The sequence below is a fragment of the Salmo salar genome, chromosome ssa10 (assembly GCF_905237065.1).
Source record: "Salmo salar chromosome ssa10, Ssal_v3.1, whole genome shotgun sequence".
NCBI lineage: Eukaryota > Metazoa > Chordata > Actinopteri > Salmoniformes > Salmonidae > Salmo > Salmo salar.
In genome coordinates this window covers 56,446,265-56,466,508 of record NC_059451.1, presented here as the reverse complement: position 1 = coordinate 56,466,508, position 20,244 = coordinate 56,446,265, and the positions used below count along the sequence as shown (strand labels likewise).

The 20,244-nt window shown below is 42.0% G+C and overlaps 1 protein-coding gene and 1 long non-coding RNA gene across 4 annotated transcripts in view; one reads left to right on the top strand and one right to left on the bottom strand.

Annotated features, from left to right (window-relative positions):
• Positions 1-10,204, bottom strand: part of LOC106560624 (histone deacetylase complex subunit SAP130) — a 40,805-nt gene extending 30,601 nt beyond the window's left edge. For 2 of the 3 annotated variants that reach the window (XM_014123678.2, XM_014123680.2), the window contains exons 1-7: positions 10,124-10,204; positions 7,722-7,826; positions 3,681-3,820; positions 2,038-2,232; positions 1,688-1,787; positions 1,325-1,446; positions 947-1,056 (exon numbers count right to left, since the gene is read on the bottom strand). In XM_014123678.2, the coding sequence (XP_013979153.2) occupies positions 947-1,056; positions 1,325-1,446; positions 1,688-1,787; positions 2,038-2,232; positions 3,681-3,820; positions 7,722-7,815 (761 nt within the window). In that variant the 5' untranslated portion in view covers positions 7,816-7,826; positions 10,124-10,204. The remainder of the gene's footprint in view (positions 1-946; positions 1,057-1,324; positions 1,447-1,687; positions 1,788-2,037; positions 2,233-3,680; positions 3,821-7,721; positions 7,827-10,123) is intronic. The other variant, XM_014123679.2, reaches the window with a different exon arrangement.
• On the top strand, positions 10,107-11,419 carry LOC106560626 (uncharacterized). The gene is made up of 2 exons (XR_001318636.2): positions 10,107-10,965; positions 11,077-11,419. It is a non-coding gene; the product is annotated as an uncharacterized lncRNA (long non-coding RNA).
• Positions 11,420-20,244: the final 8,825 nt, after the last annotated feature.

Here is a 20,244-nt window from a genome sequence, read left to right as displayed (position 1 = left end):
ACCATCCCTTTTAATATGAAAGCTCTGGTGGGTATTGTTTCAATATATTATACATGGTCAATAAACATCAAATTTGAATTCTAAACCTTGTGGGCACAAACACACATGTTGTCATTTATACAAGTGGTTAAAGGGAAGTCCTATTGTTTTTTTCCCTCATTTATACAGGTGGTTAAAGGGAAGTCCTATTGTTTATTTTCTCATTTATACAGGGGGTTTTAATTTGGGAGCACTGTGCAAAAAAACAAAATCCTATATTTGTTTTCTTTCTGTACCGTTGTTTCCCCGAGCGCAGATTCGTTAGCGTCATACCTGTACCATTACAACAGAGTAAACGGCTTGTTTCTAATCCAAACAGTTCAAAAGATCTGACACATATTACCGGCACAATCTTTTTCTCCTCCTATCATAAACTATGTCGCGGGCTGTTCTAAAACTACTCGCAGGCTACATTTGTTTTACACCTTGTTCCAGTCATGTTACCTCATTAGCTAGCTAACAACCTGGTAACTTTACCAGTACATCCAAACATCAGTCATGTTACCTCATTAGCTAGCTAGCTAACAACCTGGTAACTTTACCAGTACATCCAAACATCTGGGGACACAGAAAGAAAGGGGATGTCTTCTTCAGGAAGTCAATGATCACAGCAACGAATGAATGACAGATCTCTTGCATGTTGTCATCACAGTTTAGCTTTTTATAATAAAAAAAATGTATTTACAGGGTTACTATATTAGTTTCTAGAGGAAGTAGCTGGGATTCATTTATCGCTCTCTTATTTTCTGGTGCTCCAAACTTTTTAAAGTTGGGAACACCAGTGCTACCAATAAACATATTTAATTTAGAGCCCTGACAATGAGTTCATCTGACTCTGGTTAAGTAGATAAAGGGCCAAAATCTCACACTATCCCTTTAATGCTAGGCTAGCTACTGGGCCACTTACCCATTCAGCACCTCTGCAGACTGGGTGAACGTTGGGTTGATGACAGGGGACTGGTTCCGGGTGGCTGAGATGGGGGCCACTGTTGTCGAGCTGGTGACAGGGGAACGAGACTGAGGATGAAGAGAGGGAGAGAATCAACCATGTTTCCCTACAAGACTGACTGAACTGTCAACACAAATAACTACAGAGGGAAAATCATGAACGCGGGAGTTATCTTTGTTACAATGAAGAAGTAAGTCAACACCCGGGGGAAGTCATTTCCTGCACTACAAATGAGGAAAAACAATGGTGTGCAAGTTAACATTTGATCTGTAAACTCTCCACAAGCCTCCCACCATAATAATGCAATTGAGCCGTAATAACACTGGGTCTAAGCACCTGGATAGACTGGTGGGTGATGTGATGTACAGTGTGCTGAACAGGGCCTGCACTGGCCCCTGATGCTGGTCTGAGAACAGCAGGCCCTTTACAGCTGGACATCACTGCTGCAGCCACCGCCCCTGCAAGACAAAAAGCACAATATGGATTAGGGAACATATTACAGAATGAAAGGCAGAAGGTAAGAGCTCCCTCTAGAGGTCGAACCAGAGAAGTGCAACACGCAAGAAAAATAAAATGTGAAAAGTTTCCCCTCCGGACAGTAATATAGGTTTAGGGTAAATGGGAAGTGAATGTTTGTTGTGAAACAGTGGGGGTTAGAACTCCAACCAAAACTCTGGGTTAGGGAGATGCAGTACGTACCTCTGGGTAGGTGAGAGGTAAATGTGTGTTGAGGAATAGAAGGAGCCCTAATTATCTGGATATTAGCTGGCATGAGGTGATGCCGATTACTGGAGTGGCCCTGAAATAAGAATAGGTCAAAAAAACTTCAGTCCCTAATAAAGTTTTCCTGGACACAGATTAAACCTAATCCTGGATTTTTAAAAAAAACACATTTTCAACAGAGATAATCTATTAATGTCGTTTTTATCCCGGACTAGGGCTTAATCTGTGTCCAAGAAACTGCCCCATAATGGCTTATTCATGAAAGTTATTATAAAGCAATGATCACAAGCAAGAGCCAATAAGAATGCAGCAGGCTATGTAGTCACCTGTTGTCCACTGATGGTTGCCACAGGGATGGAAGAGGTGGGAGCAATGTGGCTCTCCAGGGTGACAGTGATGTGGCCAAGCAGGGCAGGCTGCAACTTGGGAGGCAGAGGGAGAGGGATGTGGCCCCCCTGGCCTTGGCTGGAGGCTGGAGCTGGGGCAATGAGACGACTGGGCACCAGCGATTTCAGGGCAGCCTGAAGAAGAAAAAAGAAAAACACATCAACATCTTATTAACCCTTTGAAAACATAGATTTGTTTCTATGATATTTGCTGTCCTGACACATGGATTTGATTTAAGATAGTGATAACATAGACCATCAATCATTTTGATTCCATATGTTAGGACACTTTTTGGGGGTATCAACTTGTCCTCTCTGACTGGGTGAGTTCTCAATCAGATGATAGCAGGCAGGTGAAAACGGAATGTGTTCATGCCGTCGTGTATAGTTGGCTATACACCACAAACAGATCTGGGATCAGGCTAGGGAAGAGAGGGAAATGTGGTGTTTTAATTACCACCCTGTCATTACCTTTATAGATAAAACAGATCTGGGATCAGGCTAGGGAAGAGAAGGAAATGTGGTGTTTTAATTACTACCCTGTCATTACCTTTATAGATAAAACAGATCTGGGATCAGGCTAGGGAAGAGAGGGAAATGGGGTGTTTTAATTACCACCCTATTACCTTTATAGATAAAACAGATCTGGGATCAGGCTAGGGGAGAGAGGGAAATGGGGTGTTTTAATTACCACCCTATTACCTTTATAGATAAAACAGATCTGGGATCAGGCTAGGGAAGAGAGGGAAATGGGGTGTTTTAATTACCACACTATTACCTTTATAGATAAAACAGATCTGGGATCAGGCGAGGGGAGAGAGGGAAATGGGCTGTTTTAATTACCACACTATTACCTTTATAGATAAAACTGATCTGGGATCAGGCTAGGGAAGAGAGGGAAATGGGGTGTATAGTGTTTTTCTTTCAACTGGAGCCCTGGTCAAAAGTAGTGCACTAAATATGGGGGAAAAAAAGAAGAAAAAAAAGTGTATGAATTGAAATGTATGCATTCACTACTGTAAGTCGCTCTGGATAAGAGCGTCTGCTAAATGACTAAAATGTAAATGATTCTGGGACAGATTAAAGCCTAGTCTTGGACTAAAGAGTTTGATGGAGATTATATAGATAGAAAATTAGACAATAAAAAGCCTGCAATCAATGAGAAAATAGAGAAAGTGCAGTTAATGTTATCTGTACATTATAGGTTGTGTCCCAAATGGCACCCTATGGGCACTGGTCAAAACAAGGGTACTATAAAAGGGAATATGGCCATCCTATCCCCTACAGCAAGGGTATTCACCTCTTACCCTACGAGGTCCGGAGCCATCCTATCCCCTACAGCAAGGGTATTCACCTCTTACCCTACGAGGTCCGGAGCCATCCTATCCCCTACAGCAAGGGTATTCAACTCTTACCCTACGAGGTCCAGAGCCTGCTGCTTTCTGTTCCACCTGAGAATTAATTGTACCCACCTGGTGTCCCAGGTCTAAAAATCAGTTCTTGATTAGAGGGAAACTATGAAAAAAAAACAGTGGAACTGGCTTCAAGGTCCAGAGTTCGAGGGGACTAGAGTATCTACTAACCTGGGGGTAGGGTCTGACCACTCCAGTTTCCTGCTTGTCTTCTCTGAAAGACAGGGCTTCTTCTCCTCCCCTGCTGCTGGCTGGGTGGTCCTGGGGACCATGGTGGTCCACATCAACACTACTGTCCTCACCTGGTCCTGCTAGGGAACCATTTATCACAAGCGGTGTGAGTTTTAATAAAACATCACAGATCATAAACATACAATTAGAGAGAATTTACCAGAAACTCTGGAGGACTGTAGAAATATGTTCAGTTCCAAATGGCACCTTATTCACTATGTAGTACACTCCTTTTTAGAGTTGGGACGATAAACCGAAAATGACCGACACCGACATTGCCTTCTCCTCTTACAAAAGTATATTGTTAACCTTCAGTGATTTTGCTACACAACGTTCCTGTAGATTGTTCTAGAATCATTATTTGGTTGACAGTAATAGCCTATACATTGTGTTGATTCCTGCTATGAAAGTACAGTGCCTTCAGAAAGTATTCATACCCCTTGACTTAACACATTTAAGTTGTGTTACAGCCTGAATTCAAACTGGATTAAACATATGTTTTTTTCCCCTCACCCCTTGCTACACACAATACCCCATAATGACAAAGTGAAAACATGTTTTTTTTTTTATGTTTGCAAATGTATTGAAAATGAAATACAGAAAAATTGTATTTACATAAGTATTCAACACCCCTGAGTCAATACATGTTATTACCTTTGGCAGCGATTACAGCTGTGAGTCTTTCTGGGTAAATCTCTAAGAGCTTTGCACACCTGGATTGTACAGTATTTGCACATTATTATTTTTTAAATTCTTCAAGCTCTGTCAAGTTGGTTGATCATTGCTAGACTGACATTTTCAAGTCTTGCCATAGATTTGAGCCGATTTAAATCAGAACTGCAACTCGGCCATTTAGGAAGATTCAATAACTAGCAGGGTTGGACAGTATCCAGAATCTCACCCCGGGATTTACAGTATTACCAGTTTAGTACACAAGGGGGCGCCAAACAAATTAAATTTCCATGGAGGCTGCTAGCTGAATATGACATTAAGCGCAGATGAAAATAAACCAATTACAAAGACAGGCAATGCAGCTCATGAACTATATATATATATATATATATATATATATACACACACACACAGTACCAGTCAAAAGTTTGGACACGCCTACTCATTCAAGGGTTTTCTTTATTTTACTATTTTCTACATTGTAGAATAATAATGAAGACAACAAAACTATGAAATAACAGATATGGACTCATGTAGTAACCCAAAAAAAGTGTTCAACAAATCAAAATATATTTTATATTTCAGATTCTTCAAAAGTAGCCACCCTTTGCCTTGATGACAGCTTTGCACACTCTTGGCATTCTCTCAACCAGCTTCATTAGGTAGTTAGCTGGAATGCATTTCAATTAACAGGTGTGCTTTCTTAAAAGTTCATTTGTGGAATTTCTTTCCTTCTTTATGCGTTTGAGCCAATCAGTGGTGTTGTGACAAGGTAGGGTTGGTATACAGAAGATAGCCCTATTTGGTAAAAGACCAAGTCCATATTATGGCAAGAACTGCTCAAACAAGGGAAAGAGAAATGACAGTCCATCATTACTTTAAAACATGAAGGTCAGTCAATACGGAACATTTCAAGAACTTTTAAAGTTTCTTCAAGTGCAGTTGCAAAAACCATCAAACGCTATGATGAAACTGTCTCATGAGGACCGACACAGGAAAGGAAGACCCAGAGTTACCTCTGCTGCAAAGGATAACTGCACCTCAGATTGCAGCCCAAATAAATGAGTTCAAGTAACAGACACATCTCAACATCAACTGTTCAGAGGAGACTGTGTGAATCAGGCCTTCATGGTCCAATTGCTGCAAAGAAACCACTCTAAAGGACACCAATAAGAATACAAGACTTACTTGGGCCAAGAAACACGAGCAATGGACATCTGTCCTTCGGTCTGATGAGTCCAAATTTGAGATTTTTGGTTCCAACCGTCGTGTCTTTGTGAGACGCAGAGTAGGTGAACGGATGATCTCCGCATGTGTGGTTCCCACCGTGAAGCATGGAGGAGGTGGTGTGGAGTTGCTTTGCTGGTGACACTGTCTGTGATTTATTTAGAATTTAAGCCACACTTAACCAGCATGGCTACCACAGCATTCTGCAGTGATACACCATCCCATCTGGTTTGAGCTTAGTGGGACTATCATTTGTTTTTCAACAGGACAATGACCCAACACACCTCCAGGCTGTGTAAGGGCTATTTGACCAAGAAGAAGAGTGATGGAGTAATGCAACAGATGACCTGGCCTCCAAATCACCCGACCTCAACCCAATTAAGATGGTTTGGGATGAGTTGGACCGCAGAGTGAAGGAAAAGCAGCCAAAAGTGCTCAGCATTTGTGGGAACTCTTCAAGACTGTTGGAAAAGCATTCCAGGTGAAGCTGGTTGAGAGAATGCCAAGCGTTTGCAAATCTGTCATCAAGGCAAAGGGTGGCTACTTTTGAAGAATCTAAAATATATGATTTGTGCTAGCTGTGTCACCATAGATTCTGGGTTCGAGTCCAGGCTCTGTCGCAGCTGGCCGCAACCGGGAGACCCATGAGGCGGTGCACAATTGGCCCAGCGTCGTCCGGGTTAGGGAGGGTTTGGCCGGCAGGGATATTCTTGTCTCATTGTGCACTAGTGACTCCTGTGGCGGGCCGGGCGTAGTGCATGTTCACACGGTCGCCAGGTGTACGGTGTTTCCTCCGACACATTGGTGCGGTTGGCTTCCGGGTTGGATGTGCATTGTGTCAAGAAGCAGTGCGGCTTGTTTGGGTTGTGTTTCGGAGGACGCATGGCTCTCGACCTTCGCCTCTCCTGAGTCTGTACAGGAGTTGCAGCGATGAGACAAGACTGTAACTACTACCAATTGGACACCATGAAATTGGGGAGAAAAAAGGGGTGTAAAAACAAAAAGGGGAAATATGATTTGTTTAATACTTTACTATACTACTTATTCCATAAGTGTTAATTCATAGTTTTGATGTCTTCACTATAATTCTACAATGTCGAAAATAGTCAAAATAAAGAAAAACCCTTGAATGAGTAGGCGTGTCCAAACTTTTCACTGGTACTGTGTGTGTGTGTGTGTGTCTATAAATATATATATCATTTTTTAATGAATATTATTAACAGATTAAATTAATTCTGGCCAAGGGATCTGTAGAATAAGTTCAGAGGGTGTAATACCATACAATGTAACATTACATGTACATTATCCATTGACATTACATGTACATTATCCATTGACATTACATGTACATTACCCATTGACATTACATTTACATTACCCATTTACATTATTCATTTACATTACATTTTAGCTATTTAACAGACACTCGTATCCAGAGCGACTTACAGTTAGTTAAGGTGAATGCACCAATTTGTAAGTCGCTCTGATAAGAGCGTCTGCTAAATGACGTAAATGTAAATGTTAGTGAATTCATCTTCAGATAGCTAGGTGAGACAACCACATAATCACAATCATATCAAGTACATTTTTTCTTAAAGTATTTAACAGCAAAGTCAGTGCTAATGGGAAAAGAGGAGTGCCTTTTTTCCCTTCTTATTTACAATTTATGTCCTTAACCCTGGGCAACATAGGCCTGGGAGGCTCACAGGGATATTGGTATCCACAGTACTGTAATTTAAGTTTTAAAATCTCAAAGTTGTCTCTGCCGCATGGGAAAATGTGTAGAATTGCAGGAAATTTGCTTGAAAACGGCAACATTTTATCTCCGATACCAAGAGGCGGGACTTTAAAATGTTTCTTCCCACGGCCCAAGACTTGGTTCGTCCGGCCATGCACTGCGGTAGTAAAACTCCTTGTAGGCTATTTTTTTTTTTACATTACTTGAGTTGTGTTCTGATTATGAGGGGGTCCCTGATGAATTTAGTATTACAAAAGGGGACCGCGGCCCCAAAAAGTTTGAGAACCCCTGATATAGGGAGAAGGGTGCCATTAGGAACACGCATTATTCAATATAATGTTAACCTGGCTGGTTGGATGACTGATTGATAGAGATCGGCATTCCACCAGGATTACTCTGAGCAGGCATTCCAGCTGTAGAAAATGGCTGAGAACTCATCTTTCACTATCCTAGAAGGGAGGAGGATAGAACAACCATTATATACAATTTAATAAAAATAAAAAGATCACACGCCTCTTTCTCAATTCATTTCTTCCCTTATCTCGGACCGGATTGGGTTTTTACTTTACCTTCTATAACAGTATTTTAATGTTTGGTTTGTTAAATGTGATACACTGTGTGTAATGTCAATTTTAGTAGTTTATTTTTCTATATTTCCCTACTTGAGTCATCTCTCTCGCTCTCCATGCCACTTTCCACATAGACCTAGACCCACCCCCTGCTTTCCACACAGACCTAGCCCACCCTCATCACTCAAGGAGTGCATTTATTGTCCCTTTGACTACGAGACACTTGTGTTCAGTCTGCATGGTCAATGCAGCACATGGAGACACTTGCGTTCAGTCTGCATGGTCAATGCAGCACATGGAGACACTTGCGTTCAGTCTGCATGGTCAACGCAGCACATGGAGACACTTGCGATCAGTCTGCATGGTCAAGGCAGCACATGGAGACGCTTGCGTTCAGTCTGCATGGTCAAGGCAGCACATGGAGACACTTGCATTCAGTCTGCATGGTCAATGCAACAATGTTGGTGACTACGATGCAGTTTCCACTTTGCTTCTTAATATATATATCCACAAGCGTTCTATAATTACAGTATTAGTTTGTGTTTATTATATTTTCAAAAAGCTAGTTTGTCTTTCCTTAGCAAGTTGTGTTACCAGCTTATGCTATTCGCTAGTTAGACTGACGGAAGACAGCTAATTACCACGGGTGGTTCCTCTATCTAGCGTGCTCTGAACACCTGTGGTAATTAGCTATCTAGCGTGCTCTGAACACCTGTGGTAATTAGCTATCTAGCGTGCCCTGAACACCTGTGGTAATTAGCTATCTAGCGTGCTCTGAACACCTGTGGTAATTAGCTATCTAGCGTGCTCTGAACACCTGTGGTAATTAGCTATCTAGCGTGCTCTGAACACCTGTGGTAATTAGCTATCTAGCGTGCTCTGAACACCTGTGGTAATTAGCTATCTAGCGTGCTCTGAACACCTGTGGTAATTAACTATCTAGCGTGCTCTGAACACCTGTGGTAATTAACTATCTAGCGTGCTCTGAACACCTGTGGTAATTAGCTATCTAGCGTGCTCTGAACACCTGTGGTAATTAGCTATCTAGCGTGCTCTGAACACCTGTGGTAATTAGCTATCTAGCGTGCTCTGAACACCTGTGGTAATTAACTATCTAGCGTGCTCTGAACACCTGTGGTAATTAGCTATCTAGCGTGCTCTGAACACCTGTGGTAATTAGCTATCTAGCGTGCTCTGAACACCTGTGGTAATTAGCTATCTAGCATGCTCTGAACACCTGTGTAAAGGCAGTAGGCCACCAGAAACGTGTTGTTACTGAAAAATACTGTCGGGTAAAACTGTGTACAGTAAGTGTATATTTTGCATTTGTGAAATAATGTTGTGATATGAAAGTAAAGGGCTTTACATTTCTAAAACTATATCGCAATTGAGAATCGATTCACGTTTAGATTTTTTTTATTTGGCTGCCAGTCATCCTACCTCTGTAAATAAGTCATTGGACTTTAAGGAGCAACGGTAACGTTAGGCTCCTTAAGAGTACATCTTGGGCTAGGATGGGATATGCCACTGTACTTCAAATTGTACCTTTATCCACAATGCCCCATCGAGAAGATTGAAACACTACTAGCAGTGTGGATAACGGTCAAATTTGGAGTACAGTGGCATATTGACATATCCCAACCCTGCATTGAATTACGTTACCCGACCCATATCTCCCGCCAACTCCAAGGTGTCTTAATGTAACCATGATTGCGTTCCAACCCCCGTGCAGCTCAGTGTAAACAATCGTAACACTCGGGTAGGTATCTTTAGTTTTTATTATTTAACTAGGCACATGTTGGCGGATAAGGTTTTGGTAAACTAGTTACTATGAAACCCTAGCTAACTACACAGCCGTTAGGAGTAACTAGATAATCACCGAATAGGCACTGCATTGAAGAATGTGCCTTTCTGCTTTGACCGTATCACAAGCCGATGGCAGCGACCACAGTCGAGCTCTCAAATTAAACGTTAACGTTTAATTTTGATCGCATATCCATATGGTTAACCTTGCAAAATATCTAGCTAAGGATTGCTTGTTAGCTGCAGCTATCGCTAAACAAACATTGGGTGAACTTAAGATTCTTACAATATTTATAAAATCCCAAAATAAATTGGGAAAGCTATACTGATAAAGCTTTGACGATACATTCGCACAAAAATACATGCTAAAATACCGTATTTGTAGAGTATTTTTCTTTTCTTCCAGGCATTCGTCTTTTCTTTTCAACAACATACAAACCGGAAGAAGGAAGCTCCCAATTTTTTATTTTTATTTTTGGTCCAATCATCAGAGGGAATTGTATAAATCCTTGACCAATCACAAACGGGGGTGGGAGTCAATCGTATCTGTGAAACGACTGGCTGGTGACAGAACTATTCCCGCCCTGAGAATGTTTACTAATACCCGATAGTTTGCATACTGGATACGGATTGGCTGGTGACAGAACCATTCCCGCCCTGAGAATGTTTAATAAACTCAGGTAGTTTGGATACTGGATACTGTGCGTACGTAAGACCGTATACCATTAGCCTTTTCACCTGGCTACATGAACAATAGTTCAAATAAGCAATTACCAAATAAACATTTGTACCAAAATAATAATAATAATTTGTACCAAAATAATAATTTGTACCAAATAAGCATTTAGATTAATTTGAGAGAAACCGAATCGAAAAGAACATCGTTGAAACAAACAAAGTGGCCACTTAGCTGATTCACTGACTGGTGTGTAGAAAAAAAAGAGATATATTGTGAGTTTGGGAATATTAAAAAAAAAAAAAAAATGGAGCTGAACGTTATTCTACGGGATTTGTATTTATTCAGTGAGAAACATAAATGCTGAAGAATGTGGGATTAGCAGCTAACGTTATGCTGGACTCGGAGCTGGTTTGAACCGACTATTTCTCAGTGTAGCATTGGAATATACAGAAGGACACCTAATTCACAATGTGTCTGTCGGCGTAATTAAAAAGTCGAGGGAAAGACGGGCTTGATAAAGCTGAACGGCTACATATGGTATGTAACTGTTAGCTAGCTAAATCATTCTAATGTACCCTGACAATATAACCGGTAGCGAAGTAACGTTAGACCTAACTATTAGCTAACGTTATTGTCTTGTGTTTTCAGGTACACAACAGAGCCGATGGCAGCACTATTCTCTCTGACAACACAGCAGCGTGGAGTCAACAACAAACGATAACACGGGACCATTTTTTTCTCACTTTTGTGCACAATAAATGGCAATATTCAGATCAACATTAATAAACAATTGGCATGTGTTAGTCACTCTAGACGTAGTGCTAATGCTCGTTTTTCCCCCCATACATTTAACCCCCATACATTTAATGTAAGCTTGCTAGCTAGCCTGTGGTTGTTGTATAGCAACCAGTCTATCAACGTGACTTTTGTCCAGACTATTTTTTTCATGGCGGAATGTATTTATTTATTAAAGCAACATTTTTCTATTTAATGTGTAGTACCTTTCCTTACTGTATTGGCAACCGGTTTATAAAAGCAATAAGACACCTCGGGGATTAGTGGTATATGTCCAATATACCACGGCTAAGGGCTGTATCCAGACACTCCGTGTTGCGTTGTGCATAAGAACAACCCTTAGCCGTGGTATATTGGCCATATACCACACCCCCTCGGAACTTATCTCTCCTTCCACCTGAAGTGTGCACTACCAACAAATGTAAATGCATTGGATTGGTGTTGGTATGGGCTAGATGCTCCTGGGGGGGTGCATTCGGTCTTCTGGACACGGGCATAATAAGAAAGGGTCTGGAGGGGTGCACTGAAAATGTGTTATAGTTCCTCGCAGTAAATAGTTCTATCGTTTTTTTCTAGCTTTCATTTTGGTGATTTTTAGTGAACTGGACACAGTCAGTCAACTGTATGGATGCAGGTCCATTATCATTTAAACTTACATTTTTGTCATTTAGCAGACGCTCTTATCCAGAGCAACTTACAGTAGTGAATACATACATTTCATAAAAAAATGTCTTCCCGTGGGAATTGAACCCACAACCCTGGCGTTGCAAACACCATGCTTGACCAACTGAGCCACACGGGACCAACTTCAACTCCATCTGGTGACATTTTCTTAACAATGCATAATATTGTATACTACCATTATAATGTATATTAAGGTTTCAAATTCCTACAAATACATGCTTAGATCGGTTAGGTGACCACTACAATGTGACTACTACAGAGCCCAAAATACAGCAGGACAGAAAAAGCTTTAAGTGTAACGTTTTTTTTTATTCACAGGGGACCCCCAAATGTCCCCATGTTGGGGGATAAGAGATTTTAAAGTCTGTTTGAAATCAAATATGTCGCCAATTACTGTTCCAAAACAAAGAAACAAACCAGGGACCCTCTGCACACATCAACAACTGACACCCACGAAGCATCGTTACCCATCGCGCCACAAAAGCCGCAGCCCTTGCAACGCAAAGGGAAACCCTACTTCAAGTCTCAGAGCGAGTGACGTCACTGATTGAAACGCTATTAGCGCGCACCACCGCTAACTAACTAGCCATTTTACATCGGTTACACACATTCCCATAGGAACACGGCCATTTTAAAAGTGTAGGGCTTATGCCATACCTTGATATACATATACATATGAGGAGAAAGAGTCTCTACCTTTCCATTGACGTAAATATATCCTTTCTGATGCCCAGGTCATCCACTAGACAGCAGTATTAGATCCCATGACGTCTCGTGGCGTTTTTCAAGCACGACGTCTTAAAATGACCCTAGCAATTAGGCCTTACACGTTATTGAGTTAAAAAAATAAATAAGACACAGACAGGGCCCAAAACAACTGCTCAGAATGTAACGGATTACACAGTTTCAATTTGCATTTATTCATTTGAAAGTATATCTTTTTTACACCCCATGGGCTAGAGGGAGTTTTCATATAGTAATTTCCTTTCAAATCCATGAAGGTAGAGAGGATGGAAAACCAATATGAACGCTCTTTGAAGAAGGGAAGTGAATAAGCTCACACGTTTGCCTGCGGTTTACACAACACAGCCTAATTCTGATCTTTTGCCCAATTATTGGCAAAAGATCTGATTTGATTGGTCAAAAGACCACTTATTGGCAAAATATCAGAATCGGGCTGCTTTTGTAATTGTAGCCTTTCTATACACACAACATTGTGTCTGGATGGCCACTATTTAATCACTAAAACCAGAGGTAACAAAACAACCTGGGGAATAGTTACAGGGGAGAGGAGGGGGGGATGAATGAGCCAGTTGTAAGCTGGGGATGTGTCAATGATGGTGTGAGCGTCAGATTGGGAATTGATATGACCAACACTTTCATGTAATTTATTTGTTATTTCGAGACTGTCACTCCAGTCTAATTGTTCAAAGCGCTGAAGGATACCTTGAAATAGTGTAATAATGGCTGTTACCACTGCCATTACAGAGACAGACAGCTAGAGGGCAGGAAAGCCTCTTGTTTTGCATTGTCCTTATGACCTTTTAGTTCATAATAAAGTAGCATTGTTAGTTGCTGCAATTTTTTTAAAATGTAACCTTAATTTAACTAGGTAAGTCAATTAAGAACACATTCTTATTTACAATGACGGCCTAGGAACAGTGGGTTAACTGCCTTGTTCAACGGCAGAACAACAGATTTTTACCTTGTCAGCTCGGGGGATTCAACCCAGCAACCTTTCGGTTACTGGCCCAACGTTCTAACCACTAGGCTACCTAATTCCACTCTCTACAGGTTGTAGTCCGAGCATTAGGCCTTAAGCCAAATGTCCTGCCGCTAGACGTCGTTATTAAAGGTTTTATCCCAAATGGCACCCGATTTCAGTTATAGTGCACTACTTTGGACCAGGACCCATAAGGCTCTGGACAAAAGTAGTGCACTATTTAAGGAATAGGGTGCCATTTGGATATTGAAAACATCTAAGGAACTAAATTGTTCATGTTTCCTCTCTGCGTCCAGTGGAGATATTGTACTCGGGGGGGGGGGGGATATCCACTTCAGTTGAGTTGTTCCACTTTTCAGAGCCAGCATTGCATAGGTTTTCATCTCTCACCTCTGACCTGACTATATTCATGTCGTTGTCCAAAGCAATGTTAAAGATAAACATAGATGCATCCCAAATGGCACCATATTCCCTGTCAGCAAATGGGTTTAGGATAGACACACATGTTATTAAAAACAGCCATGCATCCTGGACATACTGCAGATTCAGTCATGTCATACTAGCCATTCAGTCATATAGGGTACAGAGACAGTTAATATATACATTATTTCCCATTACAACTATGAACAGGGGGCCTCAGGCCAGAGGCCAGAGGAAGCTAGGGGAAGCACTGCAGAGCCACCATTGTGGACATAAGAAGCCTGCTAGCAGAGAAGGACAGTCCCGTGCAGGCACTCCGCTCCGACATCATGTTACCGCCACATTCGCAGGGTCGTGACATCATTCAGATACCGTGATGCCCTTCTCTGTGTGGTGATCCTGAGGCTGGACACGGTCATTTCCTGGTGTGTGTTATTTCGGTCACCCTTACAGAGGGAAGGTCTCTGTTTGCCCACAGCATGTATACGTTCCAAATGGCACCCTATGTCCTAGTGCACTACTTTTATCAAGAGCCCATAGGACTCAGGTCGAAAGTAGTGCATAACAATAGGGAATAAGGTGCCATTTGAGACACATCCCTATGTGATGGGACTTCTGGGTGGTCGGTGCCCCTCCCTCCCCATTTTGAGACGAGGTGGATCTTTTTCAGTCATGCCGTTCACAAGCCAAGCCCTCTCCGTTTGGCACACACTGCACTTCCTGTTAGGTATAGAGCATTAGTTAAAGCCCTCTCCGTTTGGCACACACTGCACTTCCTGTTAGGTATAGAGCATTAGTTAAGGACCTTAGTAGTGTCTCCTAACACTACTATAGATAGCCTACACATCTTACTAGGAAGAATTTATATTTTAACACAATGTGTGAGGTCATGTCAATAAAGGACAAATTGCAAGCTCATCATATCCCTTCGATTCAACTCTAATTGATGCAATTACCTGTTAAAATTTCAAGTAAAATGAATTAATCCCTATGCTATTGCAAGTGATTTTATGTTGAACTTTAGCAGGATAGTTACACCTTTCACGACTGAAACAAAAATAGATGCAAAGAATTCCACAGATTTTTTTCCTGTGAGCTTTTAGACAGTGTTCTGCCCTACCTATAGTAGTGGTGCACACATTCCACCCATTGATGAATCAATTGTTTTCCTGCGCCACCCTATGGGACTGTGATACAGCCTGGAATTGAACGAGGGTGTCTGTTGTGACGCCTCTAGCCCTGAGATGCAGTGTCTTAGACCACTGCGATACAGCCTGGAATGGGACCAGGGTCTGTAGTGACACCTCTAGCCCTGAGATGCAGTGTCTTAGACCGCTGTGATACAGCCTGGAATGGAACCAGGGTCTGTAGTGACGCTTCTAGTACTGAGATGCAGTGTCTTAGACCGCTGTGATACAGCCTGGAATGGAACCAGGGTCTGTAGTGATGTCTCTAGCCCTGAGATGCAGTGCCTTAGACCACTGCACCACTCGGGAGCTGTATATGTTATGTATCTTGGATGTTTTAAGAGTATTTTGAAAATACATTAAGATCCATTTTAGGCCTGTGTATTAAATGTTACAAAAACCAATGGACAGCTAACAATAAAAGTAGCAAAAAACCACTAGGACTAAATGGAAGGCTAGCTAGTGGTTAGCAATTAGCATTCGACCATTAGATACAAATTTTATAGCAAATAACCTTCTAAAATACATATCATTACCGTGGTTCATACTGTACACTCAATATGAGCACTCATAATAATAATAAAATCAACTTTTAAAAACCAAAACATTTACATTACCTTCAGAAAGTAGTCACACACCTTAACTTTTTGTTGTTACAGCCTGAATTTATTGTCATTTATTGTTTATTGGCCTACCCAAGATGGCCGACACACTGATGGGGAAGACTTGGTAGATGACGCCGGACTGTTTTGTAAAAGGGTTGTGTGGGTTCTGATAATCATCACTTTGTGTTTTTTCTTCTGAATAGTGGAAGAGTGGTTGAAACTGGTCATTTTACACTATTTTCATATTATGGGAGATTGTTTGTTGTTGTTATACCCCATAACGGCAAAGTAGAATTGTTTTTTTTTTTTTATTATTATTTTTTTACAAATGAATAAACAATGGAAAGCTGAAATGTCTTTGAGTCAATAAGTATTCAACCCTTTTGTTATAGCAAGCCTAAACAAGTTCAGGAGTAAAAATGTGCTTAACAAGTCACATAATAAGTTACATGAACTCACTCTGTGTGCAGTAATAGTCTTTAACATGATTTCTGAATGACTACCTTATCTCTGTACCCCACACTTACAATTATCTGTAAGGTCCCTCAGTCAAGTAGTGCATTTCAGACACAAAGACCAGCGAGGGTTTCCAATGCCTCACAAAGAAGGGCACCAATTGGTAGATGTGTAAAAAATAAAAAAGCAGACATTGAATATCCCTTTGAGCATGGTGAAGTTATTAATTACACTCTGGATGGTGTATCAATACACCCAGTGACTACATAGACACAGGCGTCCTTCCTAACACAGTTACTGGAGAGGAAGGAAACCGCTCAGGGATTTCACCATGAGGACCAATGGTAACTGTATAACAGTTACAGAGTTTAATGGCTGTGATAGGAGAAAACTGAGGGTGGAACTTACAATTCCACATGTGAGAATTAGAATTTTACATGTGACTATTTTTTCATATGAACTTGCAATTCCACATGTGAAAGTGAGATTTTCACATGTGGAGTTTTCTTTTCTTCACATATGAGGTGAAAACATGTTATTCTCCTCACATGAGAGAAGGTGGTGAACTCTAAATGTAATACTTGTGGAAATATGATTTCACATGTGAAATTTAAGCTCAACATGTGAAAAGGCGATTTGATGTGAAACAGTTTTTTTTTGTGTGTGTGTCTATGTTTGCGTGCATGTCTATGTTTGTGTCTCAAATGGCACCCTATTCCCCATATAGTGCACTACTTTTGACTGGAGCCCTATGGGTAGTAGTGCACTATGTAGGGCATTGGGGACGCAGCATACCTTATGTATCCTTCCTCCCTCCTACCTACACCTGATGCTATGCGGCTGTGTAATTGGAAGCTTGTGAAACTAACATAGCGAACATTCTCGGGATATCAGACTGCACATTGGACAATAACCACTCTAGATAATGCCGAGGTGGAGTTTCAGTGGAGTTTAGATTCACAGATACCGTAGGCCTGGATAGGTTGGGTAGATTATTAAAAATGCAGACGTTTCAGTCGTCTGTAGGAATGTTCACCACTACTTTAGCTGACACTGTTACTTAATATACATGGAGCTTCACATTTCTAATGTAGAATTAACCAATTCATTTTTTTTCTTTTTTAACTAGGCAAGTCAGTTAAGAACAAATTCTTATTTTACAATGACAGCCAACCGGGAAACAGTGGGTTAACTGCCTTTTTCAGGGGCAGAATGACAGATTTTTACCTTGTCAGCTCGGGGATTCAATCTAGCAACCTTTTAGTTACTGGCCCAACGCTCTAACCGCTAGGCTGCCTGCCACCCCAAATTAATGCATCTCTAAAAGTAGAGTATTGCTCTACAACTATTTACTGTACAAGTCATTGTTCAACAAAATCCCGATTCCATACTGTGATTCACATCCAGAGGTTAATGTATAAACAGACATGACACAGACACATTTACCAAGAGTCTGTTGCTACGGAATCTGTTGTGACAACACTACATCATTCACAAAGTTTTCTCTCCCTCTCTCTTCAGCCCTACCACACTTAAAGATGTGGTCAAACATGACGCCCACAGTGAGTCTAAAAGGAATGGCTCTGATCTGGTTTTCTATCGTCAGGAAGAAGAAAAGACTACTCACAGGTACTGTAGGTAGACCTAGGCAATGTCTCAAAGTGGGTCAGAGATTGGCTCACATTCATTCTGCCTTTGGTAGTCTGACCTCAGATCAGCTGACATGACATGATGAGCTGTATTATCTACCTCCAAAATGGCACCCTATTCCCTACATAGTGCACTACTTTTGACCAGGGCCCTTAGAGCAGGGGGAATTCGACTCGTACCCTCGGAGGTCCGGAGCCTGCTGGTTTTCTGTTCTACCTACCTGGTGTCCCAGGTCTAAATCAGTCCCTGATTAGAGGGGAATCACCCACCTGGTGTCCCAGGTCTAAATCAGTCCCTGATTAGAGGGGAATCACCCACCCGGTGTCCCAGGCCTAAATCAGTCCCTGATTAGAGGGGAATCACCCACCTAGTGTCCCAGGTCTAAATCAGTCCCTGATTAGAGGGGAATCACCCACCCGGTGTCCCAGGTCTAAATCAGTCTCTGATTAGAGGGGAATCACCCACCCGGTGTCCCAGGTCTAAATCAGTCTCTGATTAGAGGGAAATCACCCACCTAGTGTCCCAGGTCTAAATCAGTCTCTGATTAGAGGGGAATCACCCACCCGGTGTCCCAGGTCTAAATCAGTCTCTGATTAGAGGGGAATCACCCACCTGGTGTCCCAGGTGTAAATCAGTCCCTGATTAGAGGGGAATCACCCACCTGGTGTCCCAGGTCTAAATCAGTCCCTGATTAGAGGGGAATCACCCACCTGTGGTCCCAGGTCTAAATCAGTCCCTGATTAGAGGTGAATAATGATAAAATGCAATGGAACCGGCTTGGAGGTCCAGAGAATAGAATATAAGATGCCATTTCAGATGCACCCCTGGTCTCTCAAACTACTTATGATTCATAATAACACTGGATTTAACCCTGAATCTCCTCACATCTCTGTAGTTCCATTCCCTGTGGACTGATGTCCTCACATCTCTGTAGTTCCATTCCCTGTGGACTGATGTCCTCACATCTCTGTAGTTCCATTCCCTGTGGACTGATCTCCTCACATGTCTGTAGTTCCATTCCCTGTGGACTGATGTCCTCACATCTCTGTAGTTCCATTCGCTGTGGACTGATGTCCTCACATCTCTGTAGTTCCATTCCCTGTGGACTGATGTCCTCACATCTCTGTAGTTCCATTCCCTGTGGACTGATCTCCTCACATCTCTGTAGTTCCATTCCCTGTGGACTGATGTCCTCACATCTCTGTAGTTCCATTCCCTGTGGACTGATCTCCTCACATGTCTGTAGTTCCATTCCCTGTGGACTGATGTCCTCACATCTCTGTAGTTCCATTCCCTGTGGACTGATGTCCTCACATTTCTGTAGTTCCATTCTCTGTGGACTGATGTCCTCACATCTCTGTAGTTCCATTCCCTGTGGACTGATCTCCTCACATGTCTGTAGTTCCATTCCCTGTGGACTGATCTCCTCACATCTCTGTAGTTCCATTCCCTGTGGACTGATGTCCTCACATCTCTGTAGTTCCATTCCCTGTGGACTGATGTCCTCACATCTCTGTAGTTCCATTCCCTGTGGACTGATGTCCTCACATCTCTGTAGTTTCATTCCCTGTGGACTGATGTCCTCACATCTCTGTAGTTCCATTCCCTGTGGACTGATCTCCTCACATGTCTGTAGTTCCATTCCCTGTGGACTGATGTCCTCACATCTCTGTAGTTCCATTCCCTGTGGACTGATGTCCTCACATCTCTGTAGTTTCATTCCCTGTGGACTGATCTCCTCACATCTCTGTAGTTCCATTCCCTGTGGACTGATGTCCTCACATCTCTGTAGTTTCATTCCCTGTGGACTGATCTCCTCACATGTCTGTAGTTCCATTCCCTGTGGACTGATCTCCTCACATTTCTGTAGTTCCATTCCCTGTGGACTGATGTCACATCTCTGTAGTTCCATTCCCTGTGGACTGATCTCCTCACATGTCTGTAGTTCCATTCCCTGTGGACTGATGTCCTCACATCTCTGTAGTTCCATTCCCTGTGGACTGATCTCCTCACATCTCTGTAGTTCCATTCCCTGTGGACTGATGTCCTCACATCTCTGTAGTTCCATTCCCTGTGGACTGATGTCCTCACATCTCTGTAGTTCCATTCCCTGTGGACTGATCTCCTCACATCTCTGTAGTTCCATTCCCTGTGGACTGATGTCCTCACATCTCTGTAGTTCCATTCCCTGTGGACTGATGTCCTCACATCTCTGTAGTTCCATTCCCTGTGGACTGATCTCCTCACATGTCTGTAGTTCCATTCCCTGTGGACTGATGTCCTCACATCTCTGTAG